Below are 22,923 nucleotides of genomic sequence, written 5' to 3' on the forward strand. Positions count from 1 at the left end.
AATTTTTTTAGCCATAAGGTTAAATGCCCTAGTCAACTTCTAGGAGATTAATAAAGTTTTACTTAGAAAAATTTAATTCTTAATAAACCAGGTATATATTTTAATATACATCATTGTACCCCATTATTTCAAATATACAGTCTGTTGAAATGCACTAATAAAACAGGAAAATTGATTTATGACAGTGCTGTGTGATATGTAAAAATTTAATGATTAAGCATTACATTTGGTTTATTGTGATGCAACATAGAGAATGTGATGCAAAAAAAGCGGTGCTGTCTATAGTCCTCTAATTTCATAAAAAAGAGCAATGGACATATAATATATGACAGCTGAGGGACTTTGTGATTAATGCATATTCAACCTTATACTTTAGTCTTTCCTCCTTTCCATATCACTCTTTGCAGAATGATGATAAGTGACTGTGATGTTAAATATATATCTATAGTCATTTTCTCTCATTTAATTACATTACTTGAAATAAGTTAAACATATAGTTTGCTATGTGCACATCATGATGATTAATGATAGTATTCTAATGTAGTCCACTGTGACCATCAGAACTGATTTTATTTACAACCTTTATGACTCACCAGACTCTCGAAATCTAAACACATCATAGAAAGGAAATTTCATTGAACTCATGCAATGAGTAAATTATTACATTATTGTGGCAATAATAAAGTCCTGTTCATAAAAGAAAGATACATTGTAATAGAAAATATAACTTAAAAGTAGGTAAGGCTGAATATTTGTAAGACTGCATTCCTGCCTTTTGCTTCTTAAAGATCTGCTGATATGCCTTGAGGTGTCCCAGAAATGAAGGGAAGGCTGCCAAGGACTTTCAAATGGTTCTTGGGGACCAGACATGCAAGGTTCTTAAGATCCTATGAAGTCTGCTTATAGTTCATTTTGGCAATTTCAAAGTAATTTGTGCCAGCCACCAATTTTTTTACTATTTAAATTTTGCTTTCCAACTTTTAATATCTGCTGTATTTTGAGCATGAAAATAAATGAACAGCACTTGATAGCACCTTAGGGAAATTGCATGCCTTTAAGGGCACATTACAGTCTGTGTGTGGAGATCTCTAATAGTAAGTGGATTCAACATTGGGCTGTGCTCTAACTTAAGTAAAAGTAATTGCGTGATGACTCATCTAAATCTGGTTACCTGTCTTGGGCAGCATTAGAAGACATGCATACAACTTTCCATGCATACCAAAGGGTAGCTGATTTTCAGATAAGACACAGCAGTTAAATATGGCAACTGATTGGGCCAATTATAATCTAACCTACCTTTTATATCAAAGAGCCCATGAATTTCCTGAGCCACAAATTTAAGTTCTCAGATATTCTGGACCTGTCAGCATGTAAATAATTTAGTAAAAATAGTCAAGGAAGCCATATACTTCCCACCTATTTGTATACTTGAGTAAAAATTGTCTTGACTTTATATTTGTTGCCTGATTTTACAAAGTAAATGTAGCAGAAGCACTCTAAAACTAATACAAACCAAACAGAATAACCATAATAATTTATTAGTATGTTTGAAAGAATTATGTGTTGAGTGTGAAGTTTATATGTGAAACATTCACAAGTGTTACTGTACTTTGTTAATCTTGATGGAGCTTTCATTCAGTGTGATAAATGGAGAAGAATTCAAACATGGCTTACACACAGACACACACAAAATAAGGTTCCAAAGTTTTAGTTAGTTAGATACATTTGTAGATGGAATGGGAGAGTTAACAGGCCATTCATGTAACACGTGTATTATTGTGGTTTGATAGTACTGACTTTGTAACCATGCAGCCTTGAGTTCTTCCCACTTGCCACCAATGTGACTTTGAATAAAATATTTAGGCAGGATAAATTTTTCACACACACATATGCATACATACATACTTTTGTACAGAAGGAATTCAAAAAGAAATAATTTCTACAATAGTAATTCCTAAGATTATAGTCAGAAGAGAAGCATTCCTTCCAAAACCAAAGCATTTAGAAATTAAAACCTGGCCACTGTGGCTTTATCCTTTGGTGTTCCAGTCAATGAAGAAAGGAAATCTGAATTTAATAGCTTTGGCTCCCATGAGCTAATTTGTTCATAACAATTTTCTCTGATCCTCCTGTTTGACAGTGACTTCTAACTAAAGTTATACCATTTAACCTTTTCTTTTGCATGTTATGTGACCTTGTGAGCAGAGTAAGAAACAGGACATTCCTCGGGAAGAGCAGGGACCAACTACCAAGAATTTGGATTTTTGGCCCCAGCTTATTACCCTGATGGTCACTATTATTGATGAGGATAAGACTGCCTACACACCTGTCCTGAATCAGTAAGTACACTGTTTTATAAACAAATAGATTTTATTTAACTAAAGCTAAAGAACAAAATATTTGAAACATGGCTTATCTTCTCACAACAATGACAATTTTTAAAAAATTAAGCTATAGTACAAACCAATATTTTTCTATTTTATTAGAAAATATCAATTTGATGATATAAATTTGTAGTTCAAGCCCCATAGAGTGTGATTCTTTGGATGTGAAGACCAATATTTCCCAAGGGTTATTTTTATTTGATGTAGAAAAGTGGTTTATTTCCTCTGGTTTCTTTTGTAACTATTCATTGTCTCAAAAGAAGAAAAAATGCACCATTCCAAACTAAAGACATGTTAAAAACTACTATTAAACATATAACTTTTTAATAATAATGATCTATAAAAAAACTGATTTCAAAATAGTTGTGTATCCTGGATTTAACAAATATAACGCAATATTTAATAGAACAATTCCATTTTCTCAAATAACGATCTAAACCTACTCCCTATGCATAGAAATTACAAATATGAGCAAGTAGCCAAGGCAGATGAATTAAAATTCATGGCTGTTACAGAAGACCAAAATCTAGAATTATCTAAAGTCATCAACTTATCAAAATACCACTAGCTATGAGACCTCAGGCAAATTATTTCATTTCCCTAGGTCTCAGTGTCCTCATATGGAAAATAAGGACATATTACTAGGTAATTTCCAAGATCCAATACACCTTTAATGTTGCACATTTAGTATTTACTTTGTTCCCAATACTGAGGACTATACAAGCAACATAGCAGCTGCCTCTGCCAACCAAGCCCTTGCAGTATGGTTAATGGAGAGGGCATCCTGACATATTGGTAATACCTGGCATGTTATGGACAACAGGGATAGCATAAATATACAAACTGTTAAGTAGAACATGAAGGAAATTCAGACTTACAACGGAGAACTGGTTTTCTTATTTCTCATTCTCTATGGCCCTGCTGGTCAAGACAGTTTGGGGCATTTTGCTTATGTGTGAACTCAATTGAAATTCCAATGATAGAAGTAAATTTAAGTATCCAAGTTTTTATTCTCTTCTGCTTCTTCATTCTTTTTTTAATTGTATTTTTTCCATTACCATTTTTCCTATTTATTCCCCCTTTCCCCCTATGATCACCACACTGTTGTCCAGGTCCATGAGTCATTTTTCCTTTTTGCTCTATCCCTCTACCCCTAATGTCCATTTTTACCTGCTCCAAATTATTCTTCTTTGTGGAGAAACTGGTCCACTCTTGGATATGTAACCATAATTTCTGCTCCCTTTTACCCTTATAGTCACCTTTTCTGCCTGATATCCAGAGTGTCTCCTCATAATCATCTGTAAAGACTTTAACCTTTTATTATTTTCTCATGATACAGGACTTGATTTTCTTTTTTAATATATCACATGTCCTCAGTTCATCCTAGGTAGCTTTGTGAAATATATGTTTTCTCAATCATCCTTTGGAGCTCTCCTATAGATAGAGTAGATTTCCTAGAGATAGAAAGATCAATACATGTTTCAAGGTTGTACCCTTGGGGTTAGACAGGCTATTTGATAAATGACCATTGAAAGCAAGCAAAAATCTCCTGAAAAATGCTAAGTTATTTGAAAGGATTTTAATTTTAATCAAAGAAATTTTTACATTTACCAAATATCAGAAATCAGGATGTGACTAGAAAAATTTCCATTAAAAAATCATGGAATCAGCTCCTTCTAGTGAAAATGGAGGTGTAAGTAGAAACACTTTGCTTCCTTACACAACCAAATGAAGAATAAAAACTAATTCAAAAATAATAAAAAACCATAACTGCCAGAATATCAAACTGCAAGGAATTCTGACAACCAAGGGGTTAAAGAAACATTCATCCAGATCAGTAGGAGGGCTGGAGATGAGCAGCTGAGGATGAATAGACGAATGGCAAGGCTGCAGACCACATGGGCAAAGAGGGGTGGCTGATGTTAAACTAAAAACTCAAAACCTCTGCTTGTAAGATGCTGTGGGGTTTGTGAAGGCAGAAAAAACTCTCAGTCTCACAGGAGAGTTTGTTGGAAAGTGGGGCTACAGCAGAGCAAGCAAGCAGCATTTTTCTCTCACTGACCCCTCCCCCACAGACAGCACCACAATGCAGCAAAGAGGGTTGCCCTGCTCTGGCAAATACCTAAGGCTCACCCCTTACAACACAACAGGTGTGCCAAGACAAAGAAATATGACCCAAATTAAAGGACAGATCAAAAATGTAGAAAAAGAGCTAAGCAATGAGGAGATAGACAACCCATCTGATGCAGAGTTCAAACCACTGGTAATCATGATGTTCACAGAATTAATTGAGTGTGGTCAGATAATGAAGGAAGAAATGAAGGCTACACAAGGTGAAATAAAGCAAACTACACAGGGAGCCAACAATGAAGGGAAGGAAACCAGGACTGAAATCAACCATTTGGAACAAAAGGAAGAAAGAAACATTCAACCAGAACAGAATGAAGAAACAAGAATTCAAAAAAAAATGATGAGCAGCTGAGGAACCTCTGGTACAACTTCAAACATTCCAACATCCAAATCATGGGGTGCGAGAAGGAGAAGAGGAAGAGCAAGAAACTGAAAACTTATTTAAAAAAAATAATGAAGGAAAACATCCCTAACATGGCAAAGGAAATAGACTTCCAGGAAGCCAGGAAGCTCAGAGAGTCCCAAAGAAGTTGGACTCAAGGAGGAACACACCAAGGCACATCATAATTAAGTTACCCAATATTAAAGATGATGAGAGAAACTTAAAAACAGCAAAAGGAAAAGGGGAGAGTTACCTACAAAGGAGTGCCCATAAGACCATCAGCTGATTTCTCAAAAGAAATCTTGCTGGCAAGAAGGGGCTGGAAAGAAGTATTCAAAGTCATGAAAGGCAAGGACCTACATCCAAGATTACTCTCTCCAGCAAAGGTATCAGTTAGAATGGATGGAAAGGCAGATAAAGTGCTTCCCAGATAGGGTAAAGTTAAAGGAGTTCATTATCACCAAGCCCTTATTATTGAAATGTTAAATATTATTATATGAAATGTTAAAGATATGAAGTTATCTAACAAATATAAGATAAAAAACTATGAATGGTAAAATGACAACAAACTCATAACTATCAGCAACTGAACCTGAAAAACAAAAACTAAACAAACAACTAGAACAGAAATAGAATCACAGAAATGGAGATCACATGATGGGTTATCAGTGGGGAGAGGGATGGGGCGAATGGGGGGATGTACAGAGAATAAAAAGCATAATTGGTAGGCATAAAATATACAGGGGGAGGTTAAGAAGAGTATAGGAAATAGAGAAGCCAAAGAACTTGCATGTACAACCCATGGACATGAAATAAGCGAGGGTGGGAATACTGGAGGGTGGTGGGGGTGCAGGGCAGAGGGCAGATAAGGGGGAGAAAAAAATTAGGACAACTGTAATAGCATAATCAATGAAATACACTTAAAAATCATGGAACCATTCATCTTTCCTAGATTTATTTTTAATCATATAGTATGATAGACATATAAATATTTAGAGATTTTATAGCTCTATTTAAGGAGATACATTAATTATGGCAAAAATAAATTTTGAATTATGTCTACTAAGTATAAAAATGAGCTATGGCCACAGAAAGAAGAAAAATGTCTTTATTTAACTTTTTATTATTGATTTTAATGTTATAGTTTAGAGTCACTTTTTTTTCTGTGAAACTTAGTCCTAAAAAACCTAAAAGCCTTTCCTCTATTTGGAGTCCACATTTTATGATCGTACGTGCTTAGATTTTGAGAACATTCCAAAGATGTTTTTGCTTATTAAGGATCACTTTATTTTGTTTCTTATTTAATTGAATCAATGTTTTAAGTGAACTCATTTGGAAAGTGAGATATGGTCTGAGTTGCCAATATTGAATTTGTGACTTTCATTCACACCTGTGTCTTTATTTGCACAACGTGTCATCAAATTTAGGCTTCCCTAATTACATTATTGGCTAGTTAGACTAGCACAGTGTTTCCCAAATTAGAAAATACAGGCCACTGAAGTCAGGGTTGCATGGGTTGCCAGCTGAGTTTACAGATTCTGAGCCCTGCTCCAAATCTGTGGAATCACAATCTGAAGATGGCAACAGAAGTGTGCATTATAAAGGAAGCATCCATCATGTATTCTATTAAACTAAAGGATGAAAGCACAGCCCAATTTGTGAAGGACATGTCAGGTTAAAACAACTTTTAGTTTTATTTTGGAGGCAATGGGATATGGATGAACTATTTAAGTGTATCAGGCTCATTTTTATCTTTCAGAGTGCTCCAGTGTCATTGATATAAATATTGAACTAATTTATTGAATGAACCATGACTTTGAAAAATCATGATAAGTTTTTGGTTATTCAAAGTTGATAAAAATTTATAATTGTGGAATGTAAATATTAGGAGAGAAATTTGTTTTAATTTGTACACTAGTGTATAACCAGGATTATATTGTGGTTGAACTAATGAATAAATTAAAGTAAATCTATATGTGTAGTCAGTATCTGTTCTCTCTGTTGCTACTCCATTGATTAATTGATGTACTAGAGTATTTCTTTGAGAGCAACATTTATTCACTTTTTAAGAATTTGTATTTATGAAGTGGCTTTCTAGATGCTTGCAGAAATTTCTCTATCACACTGAAATTAAAAACTATTAAGCAGAGTGGTTTTAGAGCTTTTGGTGTCAGTGTCTCTGCCTTTTAAACAGATTTGTTGAGGTAAAACTGAATGTAATAGGCTGAATATGTCTAAAGTACACAATTTGATTCATTTTGACATTATGTATCTAGCTGTGAAACCCTCACCACAGTTACGATACTGAAGATATTCATCATGCCAATTGTTTCCATGTGCCATATGCAACCCATTCCAGATAACCACTGGTCTGCTTTATGACACTATAAATCAGTTTAGAGATTTAGAGACTTTGTCCTTTTTGCAAAGGAATCTTATTTTATATATATTATTCTTTTAGTCTTCTTTTACTCATTACAACTATTTTTAGGGATGATGGGGAGGAAAGGGGGGAGGGTTGTCAAGGAACACATATAAAGGACACATGGACAAAACCAAAGTGGGGTAGGATCCAGGGTGGGAGGTGGGGATGGCTGAGGTGGGAGGGGGAGTGCTGGGAGGAAAATAGAGGCAACTGTACTTGAACAACAATAAAAAAAATCTCAAAAAAAAGAGATTCATTCAAGTATGTATATCAATACTACATCTCCTTTTATTTCTGAATGATATTCCACTATACAGATATACCGCAAAATGCGTATCCATTCAACTCTTAGTTAGAGTAGGGTTTAGGGCTAGAGTAGGGTTTAGGGCTATACCATTGGGATTTTTTTCCAAATTAGATTGCTATGAATATTTGTTTACAAAGTTTTACACACACAAATTCTTTTTTTAAAGATTTTATTTATTTATTTTTAGAGAGGGAAGAAAGGGAGAAAGAGAAAGAGAGAGAAACATCAATGTGCAGTTGCTGGCGTCTGTGGCCTGCAACCCAGGCATGTGCCCTGACTGGGAACTGAACCTGCGATGCTTTGGTTCACAGCCCATGCTCAATCTCAGTAGCACATCCACTGAGCTACACCAGCCAGGGCTGACAAATTCTCTTATTTCCCTTGGGTCATATGGTAGGCCCATGTGTAATATTTCTTAAAACTTCCAAAGTGCTTTACAAAGTGGTTGTACTTTGCCAACACTTGGTATAATTGGACTTTTCATTGTAGTCATTCAAACAGGTACAAAGTGATAGCTCACTGTGGTTTTAATTTGCATTTTTCTAAATATTGATATTGATGATCTTTTATGTGCTTATTTGCAATCCTTATATCTGCTTTGGGAAAGTGTCTGTTCAAATATTTTTGCCATTTCACAAATGAAATATTTATTTTCTTATTATTGAGTTGTAATGATTCTTTATGTATACTAAATAAAGTTATATTCCAAATATAAATTTGATGGTATTTCTCTTAGTTTGTGACCTTTTCTATTTTCTTACTAGTATCTTTTGAAGAGCTATTTTTTGGATGATGTAATCTAATTTATTGCTGGTTTTACTTTATAATTTGGGATTTTTGTGTCTTATTTAAGAAACGTTTGCCACACCCAAAGTCAACTGGTAACACCACAGTTTTCTTCTAGATGTCTTACACTGAAGTCTATGATTCATTTCAAGTTATTTTTTGTATATGCTATGATAATAGAGTTTAAGTATTTAGGATTTTTTCATATATTTATCCAATCTTTTCAACTGTGCTTGTTAGAAAAATTATCCTTCTTTAAATTACTGTGGCAACTTTGTCAAAAAATAACTTTAAGTATGTCGGTAAGAGTATATTTCTGTACTTTGTTCCTTTAATCTATTGATTCACATATCTATTGGTCTGCTAGTAAAAAACATTTTCAGTTTTAGTCTTTAAATCTCATTATCTCTCCAATTCTAGAGGACAGTTTTGGTAAGTAGAGTATTCTTGGTTGGCAGAGTTTTTTCTTTCAATTTTAATATATCAGTTCGCTCCCTTCTTGCCTGCAGATTTTCTGCTGAAAATCCCACTGATAGCCTTATGGGGATTTCCTTGTCTGTAACAAGTTGCTTTACTCTTACTGCTTTTAAAAGTCTCTCATTTTCTTTTATATATTCTATCTTTTTGTTAAAGTTCTCATGCTATTTGTGCAATGATTACCTGACATCAGTGAACATTTTTATGAGTATTATATTGAAGTCTCCATCATTAAGATCATTTTCTGATGAATTATCTTGTTCTTTTGTTAGGACATATTCCCTTGCTTTATTTTCCTCAACTCTCTGTGTTGGTTTATCCACCTTAGATAAAACAGCTTAGGCTTAAAAGAATGGTCTCATGAATCAGCATAGCCTGAGCTCCTGTTTGTCTCTCAAATTTTTGATAGTCCAAGCTTCTGTCTTTGTTCTTAGTGGTTTCCATTGTTGAGGGTGTGCCAAGACCTGTCAATGTCCCAAAGGGGAGGAATGCAGCCAGCACCTAGATAGAGGCTAATTAGAGTCAGACCCTTAAGCAACAGCTGGGAAGAGATGTAATTAAGCTCCTTCCAGAGAGAAACTGGAAAATGAGCATTTTTGCCTGTTCCCTCTACACTGAGCCCAGGTATATAGCCACAGGGATGGGAGGTGCGAAAAGGGATACTCCTGCACCTGTTGCAAAGCTGCTTCTTTGTTTGCTATAGTCCTATGGGACTTATGAATACAAGCTCTGTTTAGTGTCAGAGCTAGGTGATTTGAGGACCTGTCCCTCTGGTAGTAGCTATAAAATTTGGAGCATTAAAGGTATGAACAAGCTCCTTTTAGCAGATACTGACAGTTTAGTTTTCTTGTTAGAACAACTAAAGGGGAGAACACAGAAGTGCCCATTTGCTCCACTGGGCTCTGGGGAGGATTTCAGCCATCCCCTGGATGCATGCTAAATTAGAAGCCAGGCTTCCATGCATCAGCTTGTAAAATATGCAGTCTAACCCCTTCCAGGGAAAGAATAGAAGATGGGCATTTTTGCCTATTCTTTCTAGGCTGAGCCTTGAGGGGACAGCCACAGAGAGTGCTCATGCACACATTAACAATTACTTCTTCTTCTTTTTTTGTATGGTCCTGTGAGTTTTATGCACACAAGCCATGCTGGCTCTCAGAACTAGGTGTTTCAAAGGTTCATCCCTCATATGGAAGCCTTAAAAGTTGGGGTACTAAGTGTACAGTACAAATTCACTACTCAGGGAGAAGGTGGCCATTGGGACTTCCCTCCCAACTGTATAGCAATGTGCAGGGGGGTGGGATTAATAACAAGACTGTATCTCAGTCTTATCTCCTCATTTTGATGTGGAAATGTTCTCATGAAGCCAATATGTAGGAGTCATTCAGCTACTGTCTGGATTTCTCTCCAAGGATAAATGCTGCATGTAAAGTCATGCATTTAGCACATCCATGGATGAAAGGAAGTTCAGGAGCTTCCTGTGTCACCATTTTGGTTTTCCCAAAACCTACTTGTTCTTAATTGAGTTTTTTTTATGTGTGTCTTTCATGCAATTTTTCCATTTAACCTAAGTGGTCAAATTCACTCTCATATGGTTAATCGTGGCGTTCCTTATTATCCTTGAATGTCTGTAAAATCTGAATTCATTTCCCCTCTCTCATCTTTGATATTTTATATCTTCTCTGTTTTTTTCCTGTCCAACTGGCTAGACATTTTTTGTCTTCTGAAAATTAAACATTTTGGTTTCATTAAAACTCTATGGGTTTTTTTTTGTTTTAAAATTAAACTGTCTTCTTTTCTGTGCTTTTTTATTTAGAAGTAGAAATGACTGTTAAAAGGCTGCAGTGGTAATCCAGTGGAAAGTATGAGGACTTTGTATAAAAATGATGGAGAAGATCACATTTCAGAAATATCAAGGAGATAAATGGAGTTTGTTTTCCTTTTTACTGACTGCATTGAATAGAGCATTGAGGGAGAAGGTAGAGACAGTAAAGATGCTGTAGTTATAGGGGCACTATTAAGTGGGACTATAAATTCAGAAAGAAGTATCAGTTGAAGAAAGTATGTAATTTTGAAAAAGGAAGTACATAGTGAGTTATATTCGGACATATAGAGATTTGGCTATCTGTGTGACTTTCATGAATTCTTTACACACAGTAGGAAATTGTATAATTATATGCAAAAGTTCTTTAGACTAGCATCAACCCAACATATAATGAAATGTAGGGAAGGTTCATTATAAATGATTGAAAATAAGAAATCTTATTTTTTTAATATTCTGAAAATTTTACTGTCAAGTTATTTAAATTATAGTGACTGTAAATTACTGTTTGTCTAATGCTAACCTATTTATAAGCAGAAATATGTTTCATCAATTTTCTGATCTTGTGAGTTTGCATGTGTTTTATTATTGTCTATGATTTCTTTTAGTTTCTTCCAAAGGTACATATAGAGTTAAGGCTCAATTTATTTTCTCTCTCCATTAAGAGTACGTATTAGAGGACCCAATGTGTTGGGTAGAAAAGGGTCCAACTTTCCAAAATATGCTATATTATTTGCAAAAATAATATATTATGCATTCATTTTCTCAAGGCTGTAGGATGAACCAGGACATTATTTTTGAAATGGATGTCTTAGAAGACAGTATATCTCATTTGCTGCAGCCAGGAGACTGGGTTGAAACTACTTTGATCAGGGAATTTACATTTTATTCTTTCTGTCTTGAAACTAACAGTGTTCAAAGTATTAAAGCTATTGACTTATTTGCTTGTATTGTGGCTTCCATAAATTATTTTTATATTTAAAAATTTTTACAAAAGTGTTCATATACTAAAATTTATCAAGACAATGCAATGACGTCATTGCAATTGGTTATTTAACAATTACCAAGATTTTGTCATAGTTTTGTCATCTATACTCTTGAGCTTTCCTTTTCTTTTCTTTTCTGTATTGTCTTAAGCAAATCTCAGACATTCTATCATTTTATTCCTATGTACTTCAGTATTCATCTCTAAGAAATAGTGGCTACTCTCTTGCATATCACAATGTCATTATTACAGCTAACGATAGTAACATTGATGCCTTGGTATCATGTACTCTCTGTCCCATAGTCAAATGTCTGTATTTTTCTTTAAAACTGCCTTTTTACAGTTGGTTTCTTTTAATCAGGATTCAAATAGGATCTGCACACTACATATGGTTGTTATGTGTCATAAGTCTCTCATTCTACTTCAGCTCCTGTCCCTTTTCTTTGATCCATGCCACAGACACCTTAAAGAAACCATGTTCATTGCCCTTTAGAATGTTCTGCCTTCTGGATCATTCTGCTTGCCTCTTTATGTATAAGTTGTTTCTCCGCACTTGATATTTGCCATAGTTGAACATTATTAGCTCTAGAGGCTAACTTTCAGTTCCTTTTATTTTTTTCAAGAAGTGTCATGGGTGGTTCTATACTTCATATTTCATCACATCAAGTGTCACCATTAAGTCTGATTGTTTCCACTATAGTGATGCTAAGATTGACCAGCTATGGCAGCTTGATCCCTCCACTCCCAAGTTTCCTATTGATCTCTTTTCTAATCCATTTATTTGTTTAAAAATCATTCCAGAATCAGTTATTTCCATCAGGGACTTCAAGATTGTGGTTTTGTAATGTTATTCCTTAAAAATTTATTTGTTAGTCTTTTTCTATTAAAAACTTCCTTTATCTACTAGGGATACTTATTTGGTTACCCTGCAGCAGGATAAATACAGGAAAGATAGGGCAAATATTTAATTCTTTCTTAAAGATTTTTACTCCATATTTTCTCCTGCTCTATTTATTTTTATCATTTTTCATCAACATTATTATTCAAATTGAACAAATTCACATTAAATATTCTACATATGTCAGGCACTATGCAAAGTCATTGCCACAAAAATTTAATTAGGAAAGAGATATGTGCAAAATTAAATATGGGTCCTAGTGTAATTAGGAAACAAAAATTTCTGTAAAAATTTTTGTAATGCTTACAAAAATTACTTTTTAATTATTCATAGTTATTTGAGTCTGTGACCCCTGTGACCAGAGTAGCATGACTAACCCAGTATGATACTATATGGAACAACACATGTGTTCCACTGCAGCAGGTTGCTGTTGAAGTGTAAGGGGTGCTTTAATTTGAATAAACTTATTTTCTACAAGCAATCAGCCTGCAGAGGTCAGGTTTACAGTGGGGAAAATGAGCAATTTAAAAAATCTTAAAAAATCTAAAATCTAGGCTAAAACTACCTAACTAAAGGTACAAAAAAAGAGAAGATAAGTCATTTTGAAAGTTTTTTAATGTTAATTACAAACATTTTTGACTTTTAAAACAGATCAAATTTTTCTCTACAAATTCCCCAAACAACACATTACCTGGGAAGAACAAGAATATTTTTCTAAGAGTGCAAGAACACAGAATGCTTTCTAAGAACTATACTAAGTCAACCACTTCTGAGGATTTCAGTTGTCTACCTCCTTCATTGTACATCATGGAGGAAAGAAAAGATTCATCTTGGATTTTTGAAATGTATTATGCTTGCAAGATGATTTAGGCACACCTAGATGTCTATATGTTATAAATATTATCATCACCCTATACAGAATTATAGGGAATTCACTGGAGCCAGGCACTATACTAAGCATTCTTACAATTTAAAGCTTAAGTTAACCCTAAATGTAATTTTAATGACATCAGTACTGTTATCCCCAAATCCAGATGATGAAACTGAAGCACAGTGGGGGTAGGTCACTTTCCCAAGGTTACATGTCCAGTAAGTGGCAGAATCAGAATCTAAGCAACCCTTTGAATTAACGAAAAGGACTAATTGTAAAGAAAAAACCCCGTGTGAAAGATGACAGGCACCAATCCCGTAGTCCACCTGGAAGGCTTCTGACACTTTAGTATTAATCTGGATCCAGTCATGATAAATCTTTACCAATAATTACAAGAAGTTAGAAGTACCAAGTGTATCATATGGTAGCAGGTACAGTTGTATATACACCAATAGAAAAATATGTATGCAATTTATTTGTTGCAGAAAAATGTTAATATATAGAGTGAACTCACTAACACCCTTAGGAGAAACCATGAAATAGTTTTTTTTTTCTCAGAATTCACTTCTTTAAGGAACTTTGCCTCCCAAGCAATTGGGATACATAAAAATGATTGGTTTTCTTTTGTGGATTAGTTGCCAGATGTCAGCATTGAGACCCACATGTAATAACTCTGTAGAGTTCGGCAGCATGCATTTCTATGTCTACCCTCACTTATTTTTATATCCTTATTTTCCTTTCATTTCTCTCCTTCTAAGACAAATTCTTATTTTATTATAGTAACTTTAAAAAATATTTAATGAGATGAATGCAGTACTCTCCCCTTAACCACAGTGTTGCTTTTTACTGGTAGTTTGTTACCTTCAGTAACCTCTGGTCCTACCATAAATGGAAAGGTCCAAAAATTTTTAAAAGTATAAGTTTTAGACTGTGCACCATTTTGAGTAGCGTGGCAAAATCTCACAATGCCCCATTCAGTCCTGCCCTGGATATGAACCCTGTCCTTCTTCAGAGTATCCCCACTGTCTACGCCACCTGCCCGTTAGTCACTTCATAGACATTTAGGTTATCGGTCCAGCTGCTGAGGGATCACATCTAGTTTATTATTGGTTATTCTTGTTGGTTTCTTACTGTGCCTAATTTATTTTAAACTTGATCACAGGTATGCATGTATAGGAAAGAAACAGTGCATAAAGGGTTAGGTACTATCTGCAGTTTCAGACATCCAATGGGGGCCTTGGAGCATTTCTCTTATGAATAAGGGGAGACTATTGCATGTAGGTAAAAAGTAAAAATAAAGAAAGAGGACTATATTTTAAGTATGCAAAGAGGAGGGTAGCTTGAGTAGCTTAGTGATCTAACATTTCCGAGTGAGATCAGTCTGCTGAGCCATTGGACCTTAGAAAAGTTTTACAACTTTAAGATTGTTTTTAACATTTAACAAATTGGGAAGTAAAAACGTGACACATGGGATCATTTTCAGGATTTGAGGAGGTGATGAATGTAAAAGCCCCTAGCCCAGTGCCTGGCTTTGTGTACAAGCCCTGAAGATGTCATGCTCTCCTCTCTTCTACTGGCCCAGCCTTCCTACCCAGCAATGTAAATCTGAGGACTGGTTCTACCCAGGTCTTTAACCTGGAAGTGCTTGAGTCACCTGAGAAATAATTATCGGAATTCAGTAAATTCCTATTATTATTCCTTCTAGGTACATCACCCAAGACTTGTAGTCTATTTCTGGCCATCTCCCTGTCCCTTGCTACTGCCAGGTGACATTTTCATTGTCTTACAAAATGCTGATTTTAATAGTTAACTTGATCTATCCCCAATTTTATTTTTTACATTTAAGTTAAATATGTTCTGAAAGGTCTGAGTTCATTAAAATAATTCCTTAGGTTGTAAACGTACATAAAGAAAAGAGTGAGGGGATGAGACAGTGATTGGGATTAAATGGCATTGGTGATCCACTTGGTTTGGGTACAAGAGAACTTAAGCACAAAAGGAAAAATTATCACCACAGAAAATGTCCAATTAGATGAGTTCATGCTCCAGATGCTTAAGCTGACTTTCATCCTTAACCACAGTGTTATGATATGTTTTAGTTTTCCTTTCGTACATAGCTGTAACTTGAAAGGCTAGTTGATACTTTACTAGTAGAGTCCTAACTTAAACTTTATTCTCAGCTGTTCTCTTTATAATACTGATAGTTAATTGCACAAATGTATGTCAAGTATTCTTAAATGGAGAACATAGTAACAAAGGTTATTATTTTTTGTTTTAATAATGTGAAAAGAGTCCAACAAACTAAATGTCTCTTGAATTGTGGCTATGATAATGAACCTTCAACTGTACAGATACTACAACAAACATGACCCTTATACATGCTGTCTACAAGTGCCCCAACCTCAGAACAAAAGGTATACATAGACTGAAAGTGAAGGGATGGAAATAATATTCCATACAAATGGACATGAAATAAAAAACTGGAGTAGAAATACTTCTATCAGAGAAAATAGACGTCAAAACAAAGACCATGTTAAGACACAAAGAAGGTCACTATACAATATTTAAGGGAGTAGTCCAACAGAAGGATATAACCTGTGTAAACATATATGCACCTATATAGGAGCACCTAAATGTATAAAGAAAATCTTGGAGGACTTCAGAAAGAGATAGACAGCAATATACGGATTGTAGGGGATTTTAACGCCCCATTGTCAAAAAAGCATAGCTCTTTCAAACAAAAAAATCAGCAAGGATATTGCAGCATTGAACAACATTCCAGATCAAATTGACTTGATATTTACAGAACATTTCACCCCAAAGAAGCAAAATGTACATTCTTCTCAAATGCACATGGATCATTTTCACAGACAGACTACATGGTGGATCACAGAGGATGCTATAACAGAACCACTGCTTACGCAATTGTAACAGTAAGCACACTTTTCTCCAAAGACAAACTTTGCATATCAAAATAATACTTCACATTTAATGGATTCTGATTATATATGTTGTGAATAATTAATCAGTACTATCAGATTTTGACAATGGTAAATTGTTTTCCTTATTTCACTAAGAGATTTGTAAGCCAATAAATTGGGTTATTAAGTTGATTCAAGGTTTAAAATGTTAATGCTTTTTATTGATAGCTGCAAATTAAAAACAGGAGACATTCAAATAATGTTGAAATGGGTCAATTATTTCATTAAGCCTCCTTTTATAAATGATAGATTAAGTTACAGCTGCATTGAAAATGAAGAAGTGGGACTATACATTAAAAAATTTAATTTCTGGCCCTGGCTGGCATAGCTCAGTGGATTGGGTGCAGGCTACGAACCAAAGTGTTGCAGGTTCAATTCCCAGTCAGGGTACATGCCTGGGTTGCAGGCCATAACCCCGAGCCACCGCACATTGATGTTTTTCTCTCTCTCTTTCTACCTCCCTTCTCTCTCTAAAAATAAACAAATAAAATCTTTTTTTAAAAATTTAATTTCTGTGTAGCAAAACCTCACAAACTCAGACCAGTATGAGGAGAGGTCAGTTTTATTTTTAAAGTATGAATAATTAGTATACATGTTATAGGAGGTATCAGATGTCAGCATTGAGGCTCACATTTAGATGGATAAAGTTCAGCCATTGTTAATACAATGAGAACAGTTAGCACAACATTGATGTAATGTGGCAGCCAAGGAGAGTGGATTGGAAGGACATGCTTGAACAAGGACAAGTTCACTGTACTAATCAGTGGGGGTGGTAGACGCTGTTGAGTGAGCATACGTACTGTGTGTCCTTCAAAATGACTGAGTAGAGTGCACCAAATTTTACATTAAGCTTGAATATTCTTCTGTAGAAAATACTCAGATGATTCAGAAAGCCACAGCTATGGGCAACTAGTGGTTGGCAGCTTTATCACAACAATACGCATGCTCATGTGCTGTTTCTTGGTAAAGCATCAAATCACCCAGGTGACTCGGCCCCCTGAAAGCATAGATTTCATGCCCTGTGACTTCCAGCTTTTCCCAAAACTAAACTCATCTTTGAAAGAGAAGGGATTTCAGGCTGCCAATGAAATTCAGGAAAATGCAATGGGGCAGCTGATGGCAATTGGGAGAACTCTGTGAGGTCCCAAAGTGCCTACTTTGAGGGGACTGAGTTGTCATTGTCCTATATAGTGTGTGTGTTATATCTTGTGTCTTTTTCAATAAGTGTCTTGCTCATATTACATGGCTGGATACCTTCTGGACAGATCCTGTATATGTACTTGTTTAATGTTTAAGTACAGATCGTAGTTTCTACAAGGTTAGGAAACACTTGTGGAAAGCTAAAACCTCTTTCTGTCCTGCTCATATCACAGTTTGGAATTTTTTTGTAATTAGCATATAAATTGTTAGTGTATAGCTAGAGATTTCTGAAGTTTGGGAAACTACTTTATTCCTGTGAGTACATAAAATTTCCCTCTGTAATCAGTTTATTACCATTAATTTTATTAGCAACTTTCTTTTTTCTAGAAACTAAAAAACAAGCAAATACAAACGTAAATTTCCATTCAGTTGCTGTGATAATAGTTTTCAAATTCTAAACCAGTAGAATTTAAGTATTTTCCTGTATATTACATTATAGTCGGAGTTTTATCATCATTATCAGTAAACATTCATCAGGTGTTCACTGTTTGTCAGTGGCTGCACAAAGTAGTTACATGTAAAATCTAATTGAACCCTAGCAACAGCCCTAGAAATAATCCCAAATTGCACAATTATTATATTATGGTCCCCATTTGACAGATGAAGAAATAGAGTTTTAAAGAGACTACTCACTGTTCCACTGGGTAAATTAAGTAAATACCAGAGGAGAAATCAAATCACTATCATTTGGATTGGACTGAGGCTTAACTACTACATTATACTAGTGAGGACTGTACGAAGGATACAGTCCTGGCTAGGACTGTGTGAAACTACAGCAAATAAGCCTACAGCAAACATGAAGATGGCATAGACTTCTTAGTCAGCCCCCCTAAAAAAGCAGAAGTATTCAACTATACAGTGTGTTGAAAAAAAACAACTCTGCCTTTTGAATCATAATTTGGTATTGATATACAACACAGATAAAACATAAAATTTCATGGCAAAGTGAGATTGTGTATGCAAATCTACAAAGGAAAGTTAGACACAGTGCAAAACACACTCTTATTCAAACACAGTTATTTGTGGTTCATTAAAAATTGAGAACAAAATCTAGCCAGCTTCATAAAATCCATAGTAAGAAATATTAGATGTCTTTCTTCTCACTCCAAGTACTGATTTGCTTCTTTCATCTGTATTGTTTTGCTTAGAGTTGTAAATTTTTTCTCCTCTATTTTCAGTAAGTAGGTAAAAGCAAAGAAATTGTTTAAAAAGTGTTAGTTTTGCTGATGTTGTCTCCAGGTTGTACCCTAGATCCTGGAAATGTCTAAACCTTGTAGGGAGCATATATGATACCTACTTTCCCCCTCCCCCCAAAAAACAGAATGTATTTATAAAATTGTGTATTTATTCCTACATGTTTAAACTTCAGTCACCTTCAAAACACTCTCCATGTGATGCAATGCACCTATTATGACTTTTTTCCACTGCTCAAAACAGTTTTTGAACTCATTGATTTTGATGCCCTTTAGTATTTCTGCTGTTTTTTGTCTCACCTCTTCCACACCAGCAAAATATTTCCCTTTGAGGACTTTTTTCATCCAAAGGAAATTAAGAAAAGTTGCTTGGGGCAAGATTGGTTGAATAGGAAGGGTAGGGCCTGGAGTTCATGCCATTTTTGTTAAAAAACTGCTAAACACTCAGCACAATGTGGTGTGGGAAGGTGTACTTGTAAGTCACCCAACAAGAAATTTGTAAATGTGTTGAAAGAGTCTTCAAAAAATATTCACTGAAGCAGAACACAGTCTCTCACAACAATGCCAGCTGGTACACTAAGGCAGATGGGTTCCTAGAACACTCACCTAGTGAGGGAAGCCTATACCACAAGGGGCCTGCTCTCCAGAAGTCAATTCTGTTTTTTGGGGTCTTCCCTCATGTGTATGACTCTGTAAGCATAATTCATATTATTTGGTGGTAAAGAGATACTAAGGGGAGAAAAAGTTTTTTCTAATGTTACACAAAATTGGTTAAAGACAATAATATTATTTTCTTCAGTTTTGAACTATAAAACAAATGTCAATAAAATTATACTAGGTAAGTTAAACCTTGTGTCACAGAAAAATTATAAAATTATATAGTGAAAAAGCTCTAATACCATCACTAACTCTTAATATTAAGACAGATATGTTTCAGTTTATAATTATTATAAACTTTTCTTTGCACTTACCCTTCACAGCTAATTAATCATTTTCAATTCTGCCTTGAGTGTAGTGGAACACTTTAGAGGGAGGTGATAGTTGATCTGTGATTAACTATCACAGTAAAAATTGAGGAGAGAGGACAGAGAAAAACAATCATAAGACATGGAACACTGGTATATTGAGAATTTATGATTAATCTGTGCAGCTAGAACGTTGAAAGTGATGGAAAGTGGAGATAGAAGATATAGCTAATGTCTGATCATCACTGGCCAGGAAAGATACATCAATGAATCACTTCTCTGTGTTACTGAATGTGTGATAATCGATGGTTTTAAAGCTGAGGCTCACTGAAAATATTGTACTATGACCTGTGTTTTTAAAAGGTAAATTAGGTAGTAATAAGGAGGATGTAATAGAAGAGGTAGAGATGAAGGCAAATAGATAAACAGGCTAGTGCTGATCTGAGGCAACTGAAGCTAAAGGCTTGAATTAGGAACGTGACAAAAGGAATAGGGCAGGGACAGGTAAATGCCACAGGTATGTCAAAGGAGGAATCCACAAGAGAGTAGAAAAGAGAAGATGCTGTGGATTGTGGCAGAGTTGATAACTCAGTTTGTTGTTTACATTTAGAGTTAAAATGGTATTTTTGTTTTTGTCTTTTTTAAATTTAACTAGAACATATGTAAGAAAGAGTCAGAAGAGTCTTTCCAAATGGCCCAAAAATACCATAAAACGGTAGCAAAGTAAAATAAAAATACAGACTTCAGGAGAATCTCTGCAACTATTAAGTAAATAAAAAAGCACTGAGTTCTATTTTTCTAGCATAGAATATTTGTTATCTCCATAGGTAATGGTAAGCACAACCAAATACAAAACCAGGGTATCATAATGTGCTATAAGCAGAACTTCTTCTAAAATAGCTATCAGAAAATATCTCAGACCACAGAGATTGTCTCAGCATAGAGTTTAGCAAGTAGAGATTGAGATTTAAATTTAAATTAAAACTATTGAATATAATACAAAGCTAGTATTTTGAACTCTAAATATTTTAAGGCAAAATTAATAGGCAAATACATAGGCTGTGAAGATATTTTTAATGCTTGGGAATTATTGTTAGTGTCATTAAAAATTATAAAAAAGAAATATGGTCAAGTCACATAAGCTCTATCTCTGATTCTCCCATTGATTTGTTTTGTGTTTTAGGACACATTTCTTAATCTCTAATATCCTGAGTCTAAAACAAATATAACCAAAGTTATCTTTATGTTTCTTCTAAGTATCAAATATGTATAGTATATATATTATATATATATATATATATATATATATAATTCTTTATTGTTGAGATCATGAGCTTGAAAAACAGTTCAAGGCTCAAATCCTGACCTCCTATTTTTTATTTGTAAAATAAGAATAATAACAAATAAGAATTTTATGAGAAATACATGAAGGTTAATTCATCTTTCAAAGAAAACTTATATAGTAAAATTCCCATTGATTTTACTTCAAAAGGGATATTATTTTTAAAAAAATTATCACAAAAATAATCTTATTTAGCTTCATAGGACTATATGGATAAAAAATAAGTTTTAATGTTTAGGTTTTTACTTTTATGAAGAAAATAAACAGAAAGCAATTCTGATTCTCCTCCCCCAAGCCTTACAAATTTTCAGTAATTCAGCTAATATTTTCCACACATATTAAGTATAGATATGCAGTTAACAATGTTTATTTTATATATATTTTGCAAATTATTGGAAAGTATTGTACATGCTATTAATCTATATTTGCTTTGTTCCATTAATACTGCCTGGTAGACATCTTTTCATGTCAGTCCAAACATATCTGCCTTATTCTTTTTAGTAGTTGTATGTTATTTCTGTAGTTTTTATATAGCATTAGGATGATGCAGCCCATAGAGGGGACTCCTGGAGTGCAGAAGAGGTAAGCCTGGGAGTAACACAGGTATTTGAAGAGCATGAGCACCAGGAGCCTATAGTCATTAGATAACTTTTAGAAATCATGTTCAACCAACTCCTAAGTTTTTTAGTGCTTTCTCGTTTGAATTCTTTTCAGTAAAAAATGTTCACTGTTATTTTAATCAAAATAATTTCTTTGACTATTAGGGAGGTTGAACATGTCTTTTTCTATTGTTATTAGGCTTTTGTGTTTTTTCTTTTAACCTGTCCATTGATCTCATTAACCATTTTCTCTAATATTCATCTTTTTCCTATAGGTTTGTAACAGTTCTTTTCACATGAATAATATTATCTCATTGTCATTTATATTTTGTGTATTTTTTCTAGTGTGTTATTTTTAAAAAATATTTTATTTATTTATGTTCAGAGAGAGGGAAAGGAAGGGAGAAACATCAATATGTGGCTGCCTCTCATGTGCCCCCTACTGGGGACCTGGCCTGCAACCCAGGCATGTGCCCTGACTAGAAATCGAATCTGTGACCCTTTGGTTCACAGGCTGGCATTCAACCATGAGCCACACCAGCCAGGGCTCATTTTTTATTTTAAATGGTAGTTTGGTTTTGGTTTAGGTTTTGCCATGTTGAGGATTTAATAGCACTAATGAGAACCCTTAAACCAGTTTTTCAAAAATGAAACTCAGACTTGACATTACTTATGCAAGTGAGAAATCCTGAGGTTAAAAACTTCCTTTCAGATTCCTTATTTTGAAGTTATCTGACTGAAGCTTCTAGATTAAAGAAAACAATACTTTAGAAGTCACCTTGAGAGTCTTTTTTTATGGAGATTACAACAGTTAACTGAGCTGCATGGCTTATCTCTTCCACCAATTAAGCTTCATCCTCCTTTACAGGTACACACAACTCTTACTTTCTTCAAGTAATTTCTAGGAATGACTGCACCAGTATATTTTTTGCATCATATCCTCTTATCATTATTATGTTCTGTAATTTACAATTACTACTGCAATATTTTCCTTTTAATTTAACCCATGTTTCTTGAAGTAATATCAACCCTAAGGTGAAAAATCAAATAGGAAAACAATATCCACTTAGTCATTACTTTTGGTTCTTTTTGCTCCTGTTTTGATCTAGCTCCTTGGTATCCTCTCAGCCACAGTTAATCTTCTTCATTTTTCTTTTCTATGTATTCTCCCTGGTGCTG

General features: G+C 34.5%; 1 protein-coding gene across 1 annotated transcript in view; it reads left to right on the top strand.

Moving 5' to 3' along the window:
• UNC13C (unc-13 homolog C) overlaps positions 1-22,923 on the top strand; it is a 469,738-nt gene that overhangs the window by 283,037 nt on the left and 163,778 nt on the right. Inside the window, 1 exon segment of the mRNA XM_028506783.2 lies at positions 2,206-2,339. Within this exon segment, the coding sequence (XP_028362584.1) occupies positions 2,206-2,339 (134 nt within the window).

Source organism: Phyllostomus discolor, chromosome 1 (genome assembly GCF_004126475.2).
Source record: "Phyllostomus discolor isolate MPI-MPIP mPhyDis1 chromosome 1, mPhyDis1.pri.v3, whole genome shotgun sequence".
NCBI classification, from domain to species: Eukaryota; Metazoa; Chordata; class Mammalia; order Chiroptera; family Phyllostomidae; genus Phyllostomus; species Phyllostomus discolor.